This window comes from Diaphorina citri, unplaced genomic scaffold (assembly GCF_000475195.1).
Source record: "Diaphorina citri unplaced genomic scaffold, Diaci psyllid genome assembly version 1.1 scaffold880, whole genome shotgun sequence".
Lineage (NCBI taxonomy): Eukaryota > Metazoa > Arthropoda > Insecta > Hemiptera > Psyllidae > Diaphorina > Diaphorina citri.
In genome coordinates, this window is record NW_007378312.1 from 102,958 (window position 1) to 123,752 (window position 20,795).

The window sequence follows — 20,795 nt, forward strand, 5'->3', positions numbered from 1 at the left end:
AAATCTAGGTATTCAAAATCTAGGTCGCAAGTTCGATTGCCGCCTGGGGCGAACTTTATCCCAATCAGATAACATTCGTTCTCGGAACGGCTGGCTTTCTTCTTCTAATGCTGGGGTTTACCAACTCGGGATTGAGACGAAACGAGGATTTTACTATACTTAATACCGGGGTCAACCTCGGGTTGAACTCAATCCCGAGACATTCCACGGTGGTAAAACTCCACCCTATTGTTAAACTAGCCTAAGCCTACGAATTGTTTTGTTTTTCGGATCGATACCGTCTATTTATGTACAATATGTTTCTCCTTCTCTTTCTTCTCGTCTTCATTTTCTCTTCTCCTTCTGCTCTCCCTCCCATTCCTCTTTCTCCTTCTCCTCTTTTTCAACCTCGACAAAACTAGACCCAAGTGGGTTCTAATTTCTTCCCCCTGTTTCTAAACGGAACTAAGCTAAAAAGTAAAAGAGCTCGTTTCTAAAGGGAATTTAGCCATGTTTTTTTTCCAATTAAAAACGCCCCGTGGATAGTAAAAAAGAAATCTAGAATCAATATACGCCTAGTAAAAGTTGAAAGTATAGTTACCTATGTCTAACAAATAGCAAAACTATTCCTATACATTTCCTACTCGTAACAAAAGTTTGATGGTATCTAGCTAGCATTGGAAATTAAAAGGGAGAGGGAGGGGGCTTTTCCAATCAATCTATTTCCCCTCTATACTTCTCTCCCTTTTTCTCGTTCTCTTCCTCCTTTTTTCTTCCTCTTCTTCTCTACTTTCTTCCCTTTCCTCTCTTGTATCACACTTTTTTTTTTTGCTCTCCTCGCCTTTTTGTCCTCCCTTTTCTACCACTTCTTTCCCTTCCTACTGTGTTCTCTGCCTCTTCCTCCTCCTCTCCCCTTTGCTTCTCTATTCCCTCCTTTTCTTTCCTCCCCATCTCTCTACTTGTTTCTCTTCTACTTCTCTCTACCTCCTTCTCTTCGTTTTCCGAGCCTAGCCTGTTTTGCTGCTTTCCTTTTGAAAGAGAGAGAAAAAGTCATTCCCTTCCCTCCCTCTCGCCAAGCCCTTCGAAGCTTCAGGTTTCATAGGAGGATGAGGAAGAGAAGGAATGAGAAGGAGGAATGGGAGGGAGAGGAGAAAAGGGGAGGAGAAGGAATAGGGAGGGAGAGGCATAATGTACATAGATAGACAGTACCTATCCGGAAAAACAAAGCAATTCGTAAGCTCAGGTTTGACAATAGGGTCGAATTATACCACCGTGGATTGTCACAAAAGATCTAACCAGGTCGCAGTGACCAAGGGCGTTTATTAAAGCCGATGGCCCTACTTATACCAATATACCACAGTGGATTGTCTCAGGATTGAGTTCAATCCGAGGTTGACCTTTTCATTGAATATAGAGAAATCCTCGTTTCGTCTCAATCCCGAGTTCGTAAACCCCAGCATAGGTGTATTTTTCATCTTCGGAAACTTTCGGAAAAGGAACCGATTCTGATGGCGCGCCATCTTGGATTTCCTATAGTTCAGTACAACCGTATTATTTGACTTTTTTTTTTTAGTCATACGAAATTTCTCTTTGGACTAGTTTAGACGTAAGCTTATGGTTTAAGTTGCATAAGCACGCTTGCATGCTGTTCCATTTGATTTACACTATTGTTTACATTTTTTGTTTCCAAGTTGTGACAACACGCTTGCTGACCGTTAGCTAATAGCGCAACCACACCCGCTGCCAGTCCAAACTAGTCCAAAGAGAAATTTCGTATGATTACTCAAAAAAGTCACATAAGAAAATACGGCTTACCCCAGGAAATCCAAGATTTCAGTTTCCAAAAGGAAAATACTACTACTCACTTGTCCCCCCTTTTCATCATGTCAGGAGCTGTGTGGTATGTGGTTTGAATGAATCGCACTCTGCTCCCCCGTACATTACCTTTATTTTAATATTGAATATTGTTTTTTTTTTATTTTATATCATTACGATAGTGACTACTCCTGCATTTCTTACGATTACATTCTTTATAACAGACAACAAAAAACTGTTGTTTTTTTTTACTACTTTGCTCGGGGCCTCACTTTGACACTGAAGTTAATTAACCCTATTGGATTGATGGTGGATTTCACCAATGACTTAACGAGAGATTTCACTAATGGGAGAATTTTTAATGATCCAAACAGGAGTTTTTAAAAACTCCTTTTTGGATGATTAAAAACTCCTTTTTGGGTGATTAAAAATTCTCCCATTAGTAAAATCTCTCATTAAGTCATTGGTGAAATCTCCTTGAGCCCTAAAGAGTTGGTTGGTCCTATTGGAATAGGGGTTTAGGGTGATATCTATTAAACATCTTCTTAAACCCTAAAGGGTTGTTTTGAGGGATGGTTTTTCTATTCCTTAGTATAGGAAAACTAGCCCTCAAGACTAGATTGAACACGGGAAGTTACTTTACAACAGAACTGTAATAAAATTAAACTCACATGAAGGGGTAAACGCTTTGATGTGCGAAACACTTTGTCAGAAGACATGATGCACCTGATCCACTCGACCCCATTATATAACTGACCAATAAGTTGGGTTGCTTAAAAGACCTGCCTCGGTGATGTAGTGGTCGAGACGCTCGCCTGGTAAACAGGAGGGCGTGGGTGTGATTAACTTCGGTCTCTAATGGCCAAGACCACAATGTGAGTTTGAACTTGGTTTAGCTCCTACATTAAGCAATCTATCAGATTCCTTAATCTAAGAGTTGAACTTGAAACAAGTGTAAACGCAGTTCGTAGTCCTGGGCAGAAGTGTGTCCCCGAGCATTATAAGGCCGTGGGCCAGAAAGTGAGTTTATCTGAATTAAACTCACATGAAGGGGTAAACGCTTTGATGTGCGAAACACTTCGTCAGAAGACATGATGCACCTGATCCATTAGATGACTAGACCCCATTATATAACTGACCAATAAGTTGGGTTGCTTAAAAGACCTGCCTCGGTGATGTAGTGGTCACGACGCTTGCCTGGTAAACAGGAGGGCGTGGGTGTGATTAACTTTGGTCTCTAATGGCCAAGACCACAATGTGAGTTTGAACTTGGTTTAGCTCTTACATTAAGCAATCTATCAGATTCCTTAATCTAAGAGTTGAACTTGAAACAAGTGTAAACGCAGTTCGTAGTCCTGGGCAGAAGTGTGTCCCCGAGCATTATAAGGCCGTGGGCCAGAAAGTGAGTTTATCTGAATAAAACGAGATAAAAGCTTGAACTGAGTTTAACCCACTTAGTGGCCCCGGGGGTAATAGAATATTATTTTAAACTTTGATTTTTTTCCCGTATAAAATTTAATTGTGTTTTGTTCAAGTCTTCTAAAAAAAACCTACAGGGCGAACAGTAAAAGTTCCATAACCTTTTTGGAGGCTGGAGAAATTTGGACCAAAAAAAAAAAAACATACCGCGTAAATGTGTTTCGTGTAGGACATGTTTCGTGTAGGACAGACGTTCAGTTTTTGACGTTCGCACGCCTACCGACCTCATGTCCTTTTCCACTTTGTAATTTGAAAAGGAAATTGAGGTGCTGGGTATGAATTAGGCTTAACCTAGCTAGTTCTGTTTATAACCACCACTTAAAGGTCGTGGAAATATACGGAATTAATAAATTAAAGTACAGAAAATGAATTTTGCTCTCCTTTTAATCAGAAACTCGGGAAACAAAAATCGATATGATGTTACAGGCTATCCAAAAAATTTCTGGTCCTCTATACACATTCCTTAGGCTTGATTATTTTTTCCCCCCAAAACCTTTTTACCTACCTAATTTAATACTCTAAAATTAAGTATTACCTAAAAATAGTAACTTTTTATTTGTAAGAATAACTTGAAATAAAAATAATGACACTGATTCTCCAGAATTTCAATATTTTTTGACTTGTTTTTATTTTCCCTCTTATCCTATAAGAGAAGTTGAAAAAAAGGTTTGATAGAGGGAACTGTAACTGCTAAGGTCTTATCGTCCCGGAATCGAAGAGAGAAGGAAGACAGGATAAGAAAGCCAAGCGTTCCGAGAACGAACCTTATCCATTGAGGATGAAATCCGCCCCGGGCGGGAATCAAAACCGCGACCTAGCGCTTTACAAGTCAGACGCGCACGCGCTACCAACCAAGCTAACTAGGCTGGCTATGGGGTATCGTCCCGAAAGCGAAGGGAATGAGGTGAGGATAGGAGATAGGCAGCTGTTCCGAGAACGAACTTTACGACCCTTATATACCTATCTATTGAGGATAATGTACACAGAGGTGGGAATCAAACCTAAAACCTAGCACTTACAAGGCAGACGAGCAAATTAGACTGGCAACTCCTTTAGTACAATGAACCGCCAGTATGGGCAGAAAGATTGGGCTCTAAACATTGACCAATCATTAAGGAAGGGGAAGTCTTTTCATGAACACGCTGTATAATATAACGAAACTTGTTTCGTGTGAACGCGGCGTGATGGGCCTCACTTTTTGAGATTCACTGCGTACTCCACTCGTTCGCACCTCCTTGAACTTTGACCGCGAAATTTCAAATTTTCAGCATTTTTCAATTTTTGTGCAAAGTGCAAGCTTTTTTTTACATTTCTGTACTTTTTACCGATTTTCTTTTGCCTACTTTTACCCCGCCAGATGCTGCAGTGATCATCAAACATCAAATTAAATCGATTCAAGCATTGTGACATATTATAGAATAGAATAGAATAGAATAGAATAGAATAGAATATACCTTGTTTATCCTGCCAGAATGAGACTGAAAAGTCCCTTTACTCCCGCAGGTCTAAACAAGGTCTTATATATTTCATATCATATTAACGCTTCTTATTGCTTTCAGGAAGAGGAGGAGGGAGGAGAGGAGAGTTCCATCTATTGTATTACATGTGGACATGAAGTACTTCAAGAGGCTGAGTGCACCCCGAATTCCAAGCACAGAGGTGAAAAAACTTTTACCCCGCCAGATGCTGCAGTGATCATCAAACATCAAATTAAATCGATTCAAGCATTGTGACATATTAACGCTTCTTATTGCTTTCAGGAAGAGGAGGAGGGAGGAGAGGAGAGTTCCATCTATTGTATTACATGTGGACATGAAGTACACACCAGGGCGGCTATCAAACATATGGAGAAATGTTTCAATAAGGTAAGATAAGGCCATTTTTTTTTAATGTCTGAAAACTATCAATCAATCTATCAGTCACCTAATCAATCGATCGATCAAATGAAATCTTGAATTTATTAAAGCAGAACCTTTTCACAACTTTTATGGATATCATAGTAGTACTATCTAAGTGCCTCCTTTGCATCAAATTTCCTTACATACTTCAAACATCTTTTTACACTGGTAATGCCACCACAGGTCGCTACTCGATTAAAGTAGTTACTTGATTGTCTTTTTTTGAGATTCACTGCGTACTCCACTTGTTTGCACCTCCTTGAACTTTGACCGCGAAATTTCAAATTTTCAGCATTTTTTCAATTTTTGTGCAAAGCTGCCAAAGTGCAATTTTTTTTTTTTACATTTCTGTACCTTTTACCGATTTTCTTTTGCCTTTTCCTTGTATTTTTTATATTTTCTTCCTTTTTTTTATGCTGTAAAACAGTATCCAAGTGGAAAAAGTTAAAACGGCCCAAGATCAAAGGATTCCTATTATGATAGGAATCACCTCTGAACTTTGGACTCGATAATCTAAACTACCTTGATACCTAGGCTGTAGAATATTAAATTGTAAAGCAAAGGAGGCATCATGTCTGGAAAATTATCGGTAAGTTTGGTATAAAATAGTCTCCTTTTTCAGTAGATCTAATATGTAATTGTTTGTTCATGTTTCCGTGATATTACCAAGCATACTAATAGGGGATTGTGAAGAAGGAGAATGAAAGATGGAAATGACAACCCCCTATAGAAATGGGATAAGGTTTAGTGAAAGAAGAAGACTAATATTTCTAATGGCCTTTTTTCAGAAAGAGGAAATTGCTCGACAATTTCAATTGCCCGAGAGGAAGTCAAAGATTGCCACCTTGCTCAAGCAAGATGAAGATGCACCTTGATACCTAGGCCGTAGACTATTAAATTGTAAAGCAAAGGAGGCATCATGTCTGGAAAATTATCGGTAAGTTTGGTATAAAATAGTCTCCTTTTTCAATAGATCTAATAGGTAATTGGTTGTTGGTGTTACCGTGATATTACCAAGCATACTAATAGGGGATTGTGGAGAAGGAGAATGAAAGATAGAAATGGCAACCCCCTATAGAAATGGGATAAGGTTTAGTGAAAGAAGAAGACTAATGTTTCTAATGACCTTTTTTTCAGAAAGAGGAAATTGCTCGACAATTTCAATTGCCCGAGAGGAAGTCAAAGATTGCCACCTTGCTCAAGCAAGATGAAGATGAAAACAAGCAGTATTGCATCTGTCGTTCCTCAGACTCATCAAGATTCATGATGTAAGTATTCCTTTGTGTTGAACATTTTATTTATGTACATGCTATTACCATGTTAGGTATATGGCTTATAAAAATGTTGGTTTTTTCCAACAAGGATTAAGTAAAAGCTAAAGCTGATTAAGAGGCTGACGACAAACAATGACCCCATCTGTACTTCCACTAATCTACCAACAAGGATTAAGTAAAAGCTAAAGCTGATTAAGAGGCTGACGACAAACAATGACCCCATCTGTACTTCCACTAATCTATGAAAGCCAGCTTCCACTAATCTATGAAAGCCAGCTATTCCAAGATGCTTAAAATAAATCATTCCCTTTTTTTTCAGAGCTTGTGATGCTTGCGAGGAATGGTATCATGGGGATTGTATCGGGGTGAGCAAGCGAGAGTCGTCAGAGCTTGTGATGCTTGCGAGGAATGGTATCATGGGGATTGTATCGGGGTGAGCAAGCGAGAGTCGAAACACATCAAGCAGTACTTCTGTGATCGTTGCAGGAAACAAGATGCCAGTCTGCACACCAAGGTATTACTCTTGTATTAGGAAGGTATTACCTACTTTTCATTAAACATAGAGGATACCAGCCTGAAATATCCCTTGCTAAAGAAATAGCAAAGGTCAAATGCAAAGGGCATCCACTTGAAAACCGTTGCAGGAAACAAGATGCCAGTCTGCACACCAAGGTATTACTTTTGTATTAGGAAGGTATTACCTATTTTTCATTAAACATAGAGGATACCAGCCTGAAATATCCCTTGCTAAAGAAATAGCAAAGGTCAAATGCAAAGGGCATCCACTTGAAAAAATTGTAGCTAAAACCAATTGTCAGCCCTAAAGCAATCACCCTAGAGCTGATTAAGAGCCTGACAAAAAAAAAGCTTACCCTCACTCACCATGGGAAAAGAGCTAATGAAGATAAAAAAAAAAAGAAGAAAGAAGAAGATGAATGTTTTTATTTTTCATTTTGTTACCTAGCAACTTGTATTACTTCATACAAATACTTACTTGTATTACTTCATACTTTTACTTCATGTGAACTTGTATTTGAACAATAAATACCTACATAATAATTGACTTTATTTGAATTAAAGGTGAGTTCCAAGTTTCAAGCCAAGTTGAGTCAGCAGGCAGCAGCAAGCTCTAGCAGAAGTCACTACGAGGAGGACGTGTGAACTTGTATTTAAACAATAAATACCTACATAATAATTGACTTGATTTGAATTAAAGGTGAGTTCCAAGTTTCAAGCCAAGTTGAGTCAGCAGGCAGCAGCAAGCTCTAGCAGAAGTCACTACGAGGAGGACCCGGATTTTGCATACGAGGAGGAGAAGAAAAAGTCACGCCAAAAATCTTGGAGTAAGTTTAGTTGTATTTTATCATGTGACTTTTTCTTTTTGAGTCACATACGAAATTTCTCTCTGGACTAGTTTGGACATAATGGCACCACCACACCTGCTGCCAGTCCAAACTAGTCCAAAGAAAATTTTTGTACAATGACTCAAAAAAGTCACATTTTTATTCCCTGTTGAATCTATAGTCTTATGTAAAGCTTGTTATGTGTATCTTGTTAATGCTAGAATTGGGCTGCCTCAATTTACTTTTTATTTTTCATTTTTAAGGTGAAAAGCCAGAGAAGCGCAGCTATCATCGACGCAAGGGGAAGCGTTGCGGGCAGTGTAGTCATTGTGATCGGGAGGATGATTGTGGTAGATGTGTGGCATGTTCTGATATGAGGAAGTTTGGAGGTCTGGGCCATACTAAGAACATTTGCCTCATGAGACAGTGCAAGAAATATCCAGTGGTAAGTAAACGTAGAAACATACTACCATCACGTCACGTCACGTCACGTCACGTGAAGTTATGTGGTCAGTGTAGTCATTGTGATCATGGGGATGATTGCGGTAGATGTGTGGCATGTTCTGATATGAGGAAGTTTGGAGGTCTGGGCAACGTACAACCACGAGCTTATGGATAAAATGAAACAGGCTGAAGATGATCATAGCTACACTTAATGAGAAGACTGGAAACGAGCTCCAGAAGAGGAAAATTCCGAATTCCGAGAGAGATTTAAAAATAATAATAAAAAAAGGTTTGATAGCGGGATCTGTAACTGCCAAGGTCTTATCGTCCCGAAATCGAAGAGAGAAGGAAGACAGGATAGGAAAAAGCCAGCTGTTCTGTGAACGAACATTAACCCATCAGAATAAAATCCGCCCCGGGCGGGAATCGAACCCGCGGCCTAGAGCTTACAAGGCAGACGCGCTACCAACCCAGATAACTAGGCTGCCTATTCGGTGCGGTGCTGGGTGTCCTAAGCTTAAAATGCCTGTGGGCTCTTGCACATTGGAAGTGTACGTATAGTCCCGCGACTGTCAGTAACTTGGAGTCTGAATTTTTTCTCAAGGCGTGTGTATAGGATGTATGTAAATTTAAAGTAAGAATAGGTAATGAAGAAAAATATATTATGTAAGCAGGTATTAAATTAGTTTTAAATAAACGGATAGGTACCTAAAGATTGAACTTGGTTTTTGAAATGAGGTTTTTATTTAGCTCTTTTCCTCGAAGATTAAAGCCACCTAGGTAATAATGAAGAAAAATATATTATGTAAGCAGGTATTAAATTAGTTTTAAATAAACGGATACCTAAAGATTGAACTTGGTTTTTGAAATGAGGTTTTTATTTAGCTCTTTTCCTCGAAGATTAAAGCCATCTTTCTTTTTATTATTTTCATTCCCAAGTCCTGTACTAACTGGCCTATCCCGTGCCTTTCTACGTAGTCCATACTTAACGTAGCAGAAAGGATGAGACTATCCTTTTCGAGTGTTGGAACCGCGATCGGCGAAAATGAATAAAGTGTGAACGCGACTTGCGTGATCCAAAGAGAAATCATCACGGAGGTTCGGACAGTGGATACTGTACTGAAGGCTTGAAAGTGAAGCTGATTACTCAGCGAAAAATGCGACGCTTGCCTGGTAAACAGGAGGGCGTGGGTGTGATTAACTTTTTGGTCTCTAATGGCCAAGACCACAATGTGAGTTTGAACTTGGTTTAGCTCTTACATTAAGCAATCTACCAGATTCCTTAATCTAAGAGTTGAACTTGAAACAAGTGTAAACGCAGTTCGTAGTCCTGGGCAGAAGTGTGTCCCCGAGCATTATAAGCAGGTCGCAAGTTCGATTGCCGCCTGGGGCGAACTTTATCCCAATCAGATAACATTCGTTCTCGGAACGGTTGGCTTTCTTCTTCTAATGCTGGGTTTTACCAACTCGGGATTGAGACGAAACGAGGATTTTACTATACTTAATACCGGGGTCAACCTCGGATTGAACTCAATCCTGAGACAATCCACAGTGGTATAACTCCACCCTATTGTTAAACTAGCCTAAGCCTACGAATTGCTTTGTTTTTCGGATCGATACCGTCTATTTATGTACAATATGTTTCTCCTTCTGATTGAGACGAAACGAGGATTTTACTATACTTAATAGCCAGGTCAACCACGGATTGAACTCAATCCTGAGACAATCCACGGTGGTATAACTCGACCCTATTGTTAAACTAGCCTAAGCCTACGAATTGCTTTGTTTTTCGGATCGATACCGTCTATTTATGTACAATATGTTTCTCCTTCTCTTTCTTCTCGTCTTCATTTTCTCTTCTCCTCCTTCTCCTCTCCCTCCCATTCCTCTTTCTCCTTCTCCTCTTTTTCAACCTCGACAAAACTAGACCCAAGTGGGTTCTAATTTCTTCCCCCCTGTTGCCTTCAGGCACACTCCATTTGTCAAGGGTCTAGGTTTTCCTTGCCCTTGGGATCAATTTGATTTGAAGAAACCATTTACTGATGAAAATGTGTAATGAAATAATAAGTTGAAAATGAGCTTACCCCAACTAATGCTGCTGTTACCCCTACACCTAAGCCTTAGGGTGGGCTTTTTGTGTATGTCATTTTTTATTTACTTGACAAAGCCAACCTAGTTAGCTTGGTAGCCTTTGCGTTGTAAGCGCTAGGCCGCTGGTTCGATTCCCTTCCAGGGCGAATTTTCCCTTTCCACCAAAAGCCCAAACAGTTTGACAGTGTAATAAATGATTTACATAAATACCTCTTGTTTCTCCGTCAGGTGTGTGGTTGTCCTCTAGTAACTAACGTTTGTAATGAAATAATAAGTGGAAAATGAGCTTACCCCACCAAATGGTGCTGTTGCCGCTACACCTAAGCCTTAGGGTGGGCTTTTTGTGTATGTCATTTTTTTATTTACTTGACAAAGACAACCCAGTTAGCTTAGTTGGTAGCCTTTGCGTTGTAAGCGCTAGGCCACTGGTTCGATTCCCTTCCAGGGCGAATTTTCCCTTTCCACCAAAAGCCCAAACAGTTTGACAGTGTAATAAATTAATTATTTACATAAATACCTCTTGTTTCTCCGTCAGGTGTGTGGTTGTCCTCTAGTAACTAACGTGTTTTCTCTGACCGGAGAGTTCTGTCGTGCCTCTAAGAAACATTGCGTCAAGCATTACTGCTGGGAGAAACTAAGACGCGCTGAAATAGATATGGAACGAGTGAGACAGGTACGTTAAGCAACGTTGCGCGTGGTTGATATCCAAATATAATAGTTACTCCTCAGTTGTTACAGTTCCCTCTATCAAACCTCTTTAAAAAAACGCGTTCTATTCTGTTGATGCCAGCCTAGTTAGCTTGGTTGGTTGCGCGCCTACCTTATAAGTTCTAGGCCGTGGGTTCGATTCTCGCCCGGGGCGAATTTTATCCTCAACAGATAATATTCGTTCCCGGATCGGCTGGCTTTCTCTTCCTTCTCTCCCTTCTCTCTTCGATTTCGGGACGATAAGACCTTAACAGTTACAGTTCCCTCCTATAAAACACGTTGATATCCAAATATAATAGTTACTCCTCAGTTGTTACAGCTCCCTCTATCAAACCTCTTTTAAAAAAAACGCGTTCTATTCTGTTGATGCCAGCCTAGTTAGCTTGCTTGGTTGGTAGCGCGCCTACCTTATAAGTTCTAGGCCGTGGGTTCGATTCTCGCCCGGGGCGAATTTTATCCTGAACAGATAATATTCGTTCCCGGATCGGCTAAGACCTTAACAGTTACAGTTCCCTCCTATCAAACCACTTTTTTGGGACGGAATTACTGATACCAAGTAAAAAGGGCCAGGTTTTTACTTTTCTTATCCTATAGGAAGGAAAGTAATGTAATCGGGTCAAATTTTCGATGGTCAGTTTTTAGTGTCAAAACACGTTTTGGGCTTTCTCTTCCTTCTCTCTTCGATTTCGGGACTACAAGACCTAGCTCACTTTAAAAGGTCGAAAATTCAATTTTTAATTGCCGTTCTAATGAAAAAGAGACTTGTGACGTCAGATTTCACGTCAAAATGCGCAGAAACGCTTGCGCACAAACAAAGGAAGCGAGAGTCATGAATTATGACGTCATCGCCTACGGTAGCATATGCCGTGACGTCAAACTTCACGATTTACCGGTATTTTTGAATTCGATGTATCTTGGTATCTAGAAGTCGTAGAAGAAAAAGAAAAATTCAGTTGGTCCTCGTTTTTCCTGCTCTATGACTTTGAAACATCACCCAAAGTAAGCGCAACTGCTCAATTATCTTTTCTGTTGGTATTTATTTCAGTGGCTGAAGCTGGATGAGTTAATGGAGCAGGAGAGACAAATCAGACTACGCATGACCAGCCTTCAGTACAATGAACCGCCAGTATGGGCAGAAAGATTGGGCTCTAAACATTGACCAATCATTAAGGGGAAGTCTTTTCATGAACACGCTGTATAATATAACGAAATTTGTTTCGTGTGAACGCGGCGTGATAGGCCTCACTTTTTGAGATTCACTGCGTACTCCCCTCTTTTGCACCTCCTTGAACTTTGACCGCGACATTTCAAATTTTCAGCATTTTTCAATTTTTGTGCAAAGTGCAAGCTTTTTTTTACATTTCTGTACTTTTTACCGATTTTCTTTTGCCTTTTCCTTGTATTTTTTATATTTTCTTCCTTTTTTATGCTGTATAACAGTATCCAAGTGGAAAAAGTTATAACGGCCCAAGATCAAAGGATTCCTATGATAGGAATCACCTCTGAACTTTGGACTCGATAATCTAAACTACCTTGATACCTAGGCCGTAGACTATTAAACTGTAAAGCAAAGAAGGCATCATGTCTGGAAAATTATCGGTAAGTTTGATATAAAATAGTCTCCTTTTTCAATAGATCTAATATGTAATTGTTTGTTGGTATTTCCGTGATATTACCAAGCATACTAATAGGGGATTGTGGAGAAGGAGAATGAAAGATGAAAATGAGAACCCCCTATAGAAATGGGATAAGGTTTAGTGAAAGAAGAACACTAATGTTTCTAATGGCTTTTTTTCAGAAAGAGGAAATAGCTCGACAATTTCAATTGCCCGAGAGGAAGTCAAAAATTGCCACCTTGCTCAAGCAAGATGAAGATGAAAACAAGCAATATTGCATCTGTCGTTCCTCAGACTCATCAAGATTCATGATGTAAGTATTCCTTTGTGTTGAACATTTTATTTATGTACATGCTATTACCCTGTTAGGTATATGGCTTATAAAAATGTTAGTTTTTTTCCAACAAGGATTAAGTAAGTAAAAGCTAAAGCTGATTAAGAGGCTGACGACAAACAATGACCCCATCTGTACTTCCACTAATCTATGAAAGCCATCTATTCCAAGATGCTTAATATAAATCATTCCCTTTTTTTTCAGAGCTTGTGATGCTTGCGAGGAATGGTATCATGGGGATTGTATCGGGGTGAGCAAGCGAGAGTCGAAACACATCAAGCAGTACTTCTGTGACCGTTGCAGGAAACAAGATGCCAGTCTGCACACCAAGGTATTACTTTTGTATTAGGAAGGTATTACCTATTTTTCATTAAACATAGAGGATACCAGCCTGAAATATCCCTTGCTAAAGAAATAGCAAAGGTCAAATGCAAAGGGCATCCACTTGAAAAAATTGTACTTTGCATATGAGGAGGAGAAGAAAAAGTCACGCCAGAAATCTTGGAGTAAGTTTAGTCATATTTTATCATGTGACTTTTTCTTTTTGAGTCACATACGAAATTTCTCTTTGGACCAGTTTGGACATAATGGCGCCACCACACCTGCTGCCAGTCAAAACTAGTCCAAAGAAAAATTTTGTACAATGACTCAAAAAAGTCACATTTTTATTCCCTGCTGAATCTATAGTCTTATGTAAAGCTTGTTATGTGTATCTTGTTAATGCTAGAATTAGGCTGCCTCAATTTACTTTTTATTTTTCATTTTTAAGGTGAAAAGCCAACTGATACCAAGTAAAAAGGGCCAGCTTGTTATGCTAATGTCATAAGGAACTTTTCTCTTCTCTCTTCGATTTCGGGACTACAAGACCTAGCTCAGTTATTATAGCTCCCTCTATCTTTTTTTTTTTTTTTTTTTTTTTTTTTTTAAAATTTTTTTATGGGGGGTTTTTGAAAAAAATGTTCTGACATGAGGAAGTTTGGAGGTCTGGGCCATACTAAGAACATTTGCCTCATGAGACAGTGCAAGAAATATCCAGTAGTAAGTAAACATAGAACACTGCCATCACGTCACGTGAAGTTATGTGGTCAGTGTAGTAATTGTGATCACGGGGATGATTGCGGTAGATGTGTGGCATGTTCCGATATGAGGAAGTTTGGAGGTCTGGGCCATATGAACAACATTTGCCTTATGAAACAATGCAAGAAATATTCAGTGGAAAGAAACATTTGTGTAGAAAGCATGACATATTGTTATTGTATTGTTTTGTGGTAAAGCAGAGCCTTTTTACAACTTTAGTGGGTATCACAGCATTACTGAGTGCCTCCTTTCCAATCAATTTCCATCTTTCAGTACACTAGTTATGTCGTAAGTCGTCGCTACTCAATTAAAGTAGCTACTCAATTGTCCTCACGAGGCTGAGTGCACCCCGAACTCCATACACAGAGTCGAAAAAACTCTGACGCTGGTGTTGCGGGGAATCGAACCTGGAATCTCCGTTGTGAAAACCTAGTGTGATACCACTCGGTCACGGAGGTTAAAGCCGTCTATTTGAAATATGTGTTCCCCATAATATGTCAAAAAGTCAAAATATATGAGACCTTGGTTAGACTGCGGGGTAAAGATACTTTTCAGTCCTATCCCAGCAGGATAAAATAGGTTTATTCTATTCTATTCTTAACCCATTGTGTTTCTGTTGGGTCATGTTTCAGAAAATCAAGCAGCCTTCAACCCGCCGTCGCAAGAGGGCCGATTCAAGTAGTGACGAAGATTCTAGCCCCGTCACTAACCAATGTGTAGGGCCCGAGTGTGTTAATCCAGCCAGGGATGGTTCGAAATATTGTTCCGACTCTTTGTATCCAGGATTTTGTCGAGAAGGGGGGTGGCCGGACCCCCTCGACCCCAATTTTTCGGAGTCTGACGTATAGTAAAGGAGAAGAATTAAGCTCGAGGGCCCCTCGACCCTCTCCTCAATACGGACCTGCTAGTGTGATACCCACTCGGCTACGGAGGTTAAATCCAGCTCTTCTTAACCCATTGTGTTTCTGTGGGGTCATGTTTCAGAAAATCAAGCAGCCTTCAACCCGACGACGCAAGAGGGCAGACTCAAGTAGCGATGAAGATTCTAGCCCCGTCACTAACCAATGTGTAGGGCCCGAGTGTGTTAATCCAGCCAGGGATGGTTCGAAATATTGTTCCGACTCTTGTGGCCTCAAAATGGCGACTAACCGGATTTATCAGGTAAGTTACCAGACTCGGAATTTAAATCTAGGTATTCAAAATCTAGGTCGCAAGTTCGATTGCCGCCTGGGGCGAACTTTATCCCAATCAGATAAGATTCGTTCTCGGAACGGCTGGCTTTCTTCTTCTAATGCTGGGTTTTACCAACTCGGGATTGAGACGAAACAAGGATTTTACTATACTTAATAGCCAGGTCAACCTCGGATTGAACTCAATCCTGAGACAATCCACGGTGGTATAACTCGACCCTATTGTTAAACTAGCCTAAGCCTACGAATTGCTTTGTTTTTCGGATCGATACCGTCTATTTATGTACAATATGTTTCTCCTTCTCTTTCTTCTCGTCTTCATTTTCTCTTCTCCTCCTTTTCCTCTCCCTCCCATTCCTCTTTCTCCTTCTCCTCTTTTTCAACCTCGACAGAACTAGACCCAAGTGGGTTCTAATTTCTTCCCCCTGTTTGGTCAGGTACTACCGCCTCGTCTACAAGAGTGGGGTCTCACGCCCTGTCAGGCTGAGCTGAATAACACCGCTCAGCTGGAGAAGGTACGAGCCGCTCAGACCGGGGTCCGGGACATTCTCCGAGAACTAGACAAGAGACATGTGGAACTGGATAGTATTCTGGAGAGATCCAAACGCGCTGTGATTGATACTAGTGTGAAGAATCAGGTATGTGTATTGAATCAGGTAAGAGACAAGAGACATGTGGAACTGGATAGTATTCTGGAGAGATCCAAACGAGCTGTGATTGATACTAGTGTGAAGAATCAGGTATGTGTATTGAATCAGGTAAGAGACAAGAGACATGTGGAACTGGATAGTATTCTGGAGAGATCCAAACGAGCTGTGATTGATACTAGTGTGAAGAATCAGGTATGGTTTTTTTAATGTCTGAAAACTATCAATCAATCTATCAGTCACCTAATCAATCGATCGATCAAATGAAATCTTGAATTTATTAAAGCAGAACCTTTTCACAACTTTTATGGATATCATAGTAGTACTATCTAAGTGCCTCCTTTGCATCAAATTTCCTTACATACTTCAAACATCTTTTTACACTGGTAATGCCACCACAGGTCGCTACTCGATTAAAGTAGTTACTTGATTGTCTTCAAGAGGCTGAGTGCACCCCGAATTCCAAGCACAGAGGTGAAAAAACTTTTACCCCGCCAGATGCTGCAGTGATCATCAAACATCAAATTAAATCGATTCAAGCATTGTGACATATTAACGCTTCTTATTGCTTTCAGGAAGAGGAGGAGGGAGGAGAGGAGAGTTCCATCTATTGTATTACATGTGGACATGAAGTACACACCAGGGCGGCTATCAAACATATGGAGAAATGTTTCAATAAGGTAAGATAAGGCCATTATTCTTTATCTTTTTTTCTTTTTTTTTCTTTTTTTTTATAGTTAAGCAAGGTCTTTTTACTGAACTGTTATTTGTATGTATTATTCTTTAACCCATCAAATATACGAGACCTTGTTTAGACTGCTGGGGTAAAGGGACTTTTCAGTCCTATTCGGGCAGGATAAACAAGGTATATTCTATTCTATTCTATTCAGAAGCCACGACAATGAAAAATAATGCTCCTTTTTGTGTTTAACCTAACCCTATAATATTTTGTGCCCGGTGAGCTTTCTAAAATGTGCCACAGCTGGTTTTTGAGGTAGGTTGGGGATGATATCGGTTTTTTTTCTACCAGTGGTTTCCATTTCTCCCCCCTTCCCTTGAGGTTTTGAAATATTTCTTATATTTGTACAGAACTAAAAATCCAACGAATCCATTTTCCTTTTCCCCTGTTATTTCTCTGTTCAAAGTCAAACGTTATTAGAGAATTTTTGCAGCCAAAATTAGCGTCCCATTAAACAAACTCTTGAACGTTATTTGACAAAAACTCGTTTCTGCACATACACAGAAACGAGTTTTCGTCGAATAACGTTTAAGAGTTCAGTTAACGGGACGCTAATTTTGGCTGCAAAAACTCTCTACTAACGCAGTCGTTTCTTTCAATGACTGTAATCATATTCTATTTGTCCAGTATGAAAGTCAAGCTTCGTTCGGCTCCATCTACAAGACAAGAATAGACGGTAACAATATGTTCTGTGACTTCTACAATCCTGCTAACAGAACCTACTGTAAGAGATTACGAGTCATATGTCCAGAACATGGGAAGGAGCCGAAAGTTAGCGAATTTGAGGTGAGTATTTAATTCTAGATTCGTATAAACAGGGGTCGAGTGGATTGGACCACATCACATGCCTAAACAATATGTTCTGTGACTTCTACAATCCTGCTAACAGAACCTACTGTAAGAGATTACGAGTCATATGCCCAGAACATGGGAAGGAGCCGAAAGTTAGCGAATTTGAGGTGAGTATTGAATTCTAGATTCGTATAAACAGGGGTCGAGTGGATTGGACCACATCACATGCCTTCAGACACACTCCATTTGTCAAGGGTCTAGGTTTTCCTTGCCCTTGGGATCAATTTGATTTGAAGAAACCATTTACTGATGAAAATGTGTAATCCACATGCCTTCAGGCACACTCCATTTGTCAAGGGTCTAGGTTTTCCTTGCCCTTGGGATCAATTTGATTTGAAGAAACCATTTACTAGACTTTGCATATGAGGAGGAGAAGAAAAAGTCACGCCAGAAATCTTGGAGTAAGTCTAGTCGTATTTTATCATGTGACTTTTTCTTTTTGAGTCACATACGAAATTTCTCTTTGGACTAGTTTGGATATAATAGCACCACCACACCTGCTGCCAGTCCAAACTAGTCCAAAGAGAAATTTTGTACAATGACTTAAAAAAGTCACATTTTTATTCCCTGCTGAATCTGTAGTCTTGTGTAAAGCTTGTTATGTGTATCTTGTTAATGCTAGAATTAGGCTGCCTCAATTTACTTTTTATTTTTCATTTTTAAGGTGAAAAGCCAGAAAAGCGCAGCTATCATCGACGCAAGGGGAAGCGTTGCGGGCAGTGTAGTCATTGTGATCGGGAGGATGATTGCGGTAGATGTGTGGCGTGTTCTGATATGAGGAAGTTTGGAGGTCTGGGCCATACGAAGAACATTTGCCTAATGAGACAGTGCAAGAAATATCCAGTGGTAAGTAAACGTAGAAACATACTACCATCACGTCACGTCACGCGAAGTCATGTGGTCAGTGTAGTCATTGTGATCATGGGGATGATTGCGGTAGATGTGTGGCATGTTCTGATATGAGGAAGTTTGGAGGTCTAGGCCATATGAACAACATTTGCCTTATGAGACACTGCAAGAAATATCCAGTAATAAGAAACTTTTGCGTAGAAAGCATGCCATATTGTAATTGTATTGTTTTGTGGTAAAGCAAAGCCTTTTTACAACTTTAGTGGGTATCACAGCATTATTAAGTGCCTCCTTTGCAATCAGTTTCCATTTCAATAATCTTTTTACACTGGTTATGTCACCAGTCGTCACTACTCAATTGCCCTTACGATCAAGTGCCTCCTTTGCAATCAGTTTCCATTTCAATAATCTTTTTACACTGGTTATGTCACCAGTCGTCACTACTCAATTGCCCTTACGAGGCTGAGTGCACCCCCTCCAAACACAGAGTTGAAAAAAACTCCGACCCTGCCGGAAATCAAACCCGGGACCTCCGTTGTGGTGAAAGCCTAGTGTGCAGGGCCGTATCCAGGATTTTGTCGAGAAGAGGGTTGGCCGGACCCCCTCGACCCCAATTTTTCGGAGTCTGACGTATAGTAAAGGAGAAGAATTAGGCTCGAGGGCCCCTCGACCCCCTCCTCAATACAGCCCTGCTAGTGTGATACCCACTCGGCTACGGAGGTTAAATCCAGCTCTTGTTAACCCATTGTGTTTCTGTGGGGTCATGTTTCAGAAAATCAAGCAGCCTTCAACCCGCCGTCGCAAGAGGGCCGATTCAAGTAGTGACGAAGATTCTAGCCCCGTCACTAACCAATGTGTAGGGCCCGAGTGTGTTAATCCAGCCAGGGATGGTTCGAAATATTGTTCCGACTCTTGTGGCCTCAAAATGGCGACTAACCGGATTTATCAGGTAAGTTACCAGACTCGGAATTTAAATCTAGGTATTCAAAATCTAGGTCGCAAGTTCGATTGCCGCCTGGGGCGAACTTTATCCCAATCAGATAACATTCGTTCTCGGAACGGCTGGCTTTCTTCTTCTAATGCTGGGGTTTACCAACTCGGGATTGAGACGAAACGAGGATTTTACTATACTTAATACCGGGGTCAACCTCGGGTTGAACTCAATCCCGAGACATTCCACGGTGGTAAAACTCCACCCTATTGTTAAACTAGCCTAAGCCTACGAATTGTTTTGTTTTTCGGATCGATACCGTCTATTTATGTACAATATGTTTCTCCTTCTCTTTCTTCTCGTCTTCATTTTCTCTTCTCCTTCTGCTCTCCCTCCCATTCCTCTTTCTCCTTCTCCTCTTTTTCAACCTCGACAAAACTAGACCCAAGTGGGTTCTAATTTCTTCCCCCTGTTTGGTCAGGTACTACCGCCTCGTCTACAAGAGTGGGGTCTCACGCCCTGTCAGGCTGAGCTGAATAACACCGCTCAGCTGGAGAAGGTACGAGCCGCTCAGACCGGGGTCCGGGACATTCTCCGAGAACTAGACAAGAGACATGTGGAACTGGATAGTATTCTGGAGAGATCCAAACGCGCGCTGTGATTTGATACTAGTGTGAAGAATCAGGTATGTGTATTGAAATCAGGTAAGAGACAAGAGACATGTGGAACTGGATAGTATTCTGGAGAGATCCAAACGCGCTGTGATTGATACTAGTGTGAAAGAATCAGGTATGTGTATTGAATCAGGTAAAGAGACAAGAGACATGTGGAACTGGATAGTATTCTGGAGAGATCCAAAACGAGCTGTGATTGATACTCTAGTGTGAAGAATCAGGTATGCGTGTATTGATCAGGGTAAGACGAGACAAGAGATCATGTGGACTGGATAGTATTCTGGGAGAGATCCACAAACGCGCTGTGATTGATACTAGTGTGAAGAATCAGGTATGTGTATTGAATCAGGTAAGAGAACAGGAGACATGTGGAACTGGATAGGTATTCTGGAGAGATCCAAACGAGCCTGTGATTGATACTAGTGGTCGAAAGAATCAGGTATGTGTATTGAATCAGGTAACGAGACAAGAGACATGTGGAACTGATAGTATTCTGGAGAGATCCAAACGAGCTGTGATTGATAACTAGTGTGAAGAATCAGGTATGGGGTTTCTTCTTTTATGTCTGAAAACTATCAATCAATCTACAGTCACCTTAATCAATCGATCGATCAAATGAAATTCTTGGAATTTATTGAAGCAGAGCCTTTTCACAACTTTTATGGATATCATATAGTAGTACATCTAAGTGCCTCCTTTGCATTAAATTTTCCCTTACATACTTCAAACATCTTTTTACACTGGTTAATGGCCACCACATGTCGCTACTCGATTAAAGGTAGTTTACTTGATTGTCCTCAAGAGGCTGAGTGCACCCCGAATTCCAAAGCACAGAGCCGAAAAAACTTTTACCCC

The 20,795-nt window shown here is 40.4% G+C and overlaps 1 protein-coding gene and 3 long non-coding RNA genes across 4 annotated transcripts in view; 3 read left to right on the forward strand and 1 right to left on the reverse strand.

Annotated features, from left to right (window-relative positions):
• The window catches only part of LOC113468881, a 4,434-nt gene extending 1,610 nt beyond the window's left edge, over positions 1-2,824 (reverse strand). Inside the window, exon 1 of the long non-coding RNA XR_003392472.1 lies at positions 2,521-2,824. This is a non-coding gene — a long non-coding RNA (uncharacterized LOC113468881). The remainder of the gene's footprint in view (positions 1-2,520) is intronic.
• A 2,669-nt stretch (positions 2,825-5,493) lies between these two features.
• Positions 5,494-6,038, forward strand: LOC113468884. Its single transcript, XR_003392475.1, has 2 exons — positions 5,494-5,760; positions 5,960-6,038. It is a non-coding gene; the product is annotated as an uncharacterized LOC113468884 (long non-coding RNA).
• LOC103512751 (CXXC-type zinc finger protein 1-like) lies at positions 6,039-20,153 on the forward strand. The gene is made up of 15 exons (XM_026826144.1): positions 6,039-6,108; positions 6,309-6,439; positions 6,833-6,959; positions 7,662-7,788; positions 8,052-8,233; positions 14,691-14,833; positions 14,991-15,219; positions 15,686-15,886; positions 16,471-16,575; positions 17,262-17,420; positions 17,453-17,593; positions 18,159-18,332; positions 19,108-19,284; positions 19,748-19,918; positions 19,971-20,153. The coding sequence occupies exons 1-15, from the start codon at positions 6,091-6,093 to the stop codon at positions 20,151-20,153; spliced, it is 2,268 nt and encodes a 755-aa protein (XP_026681945.1). The 5' UTR covers positions 6,039-6,090.
• Positions 8,386-9,046, forward strand: LOC113468885. The gene is made up of 2 exons (XR_003392476.1): positions 8,386-8,876; positions 9,013-9,046. It is a non-coding gene; the product is annotated as an uncharacterized LOC113468885 (long non-coding RNA).
• Positions 20,154-20,795: the final 642 nt, after the last annotated feature.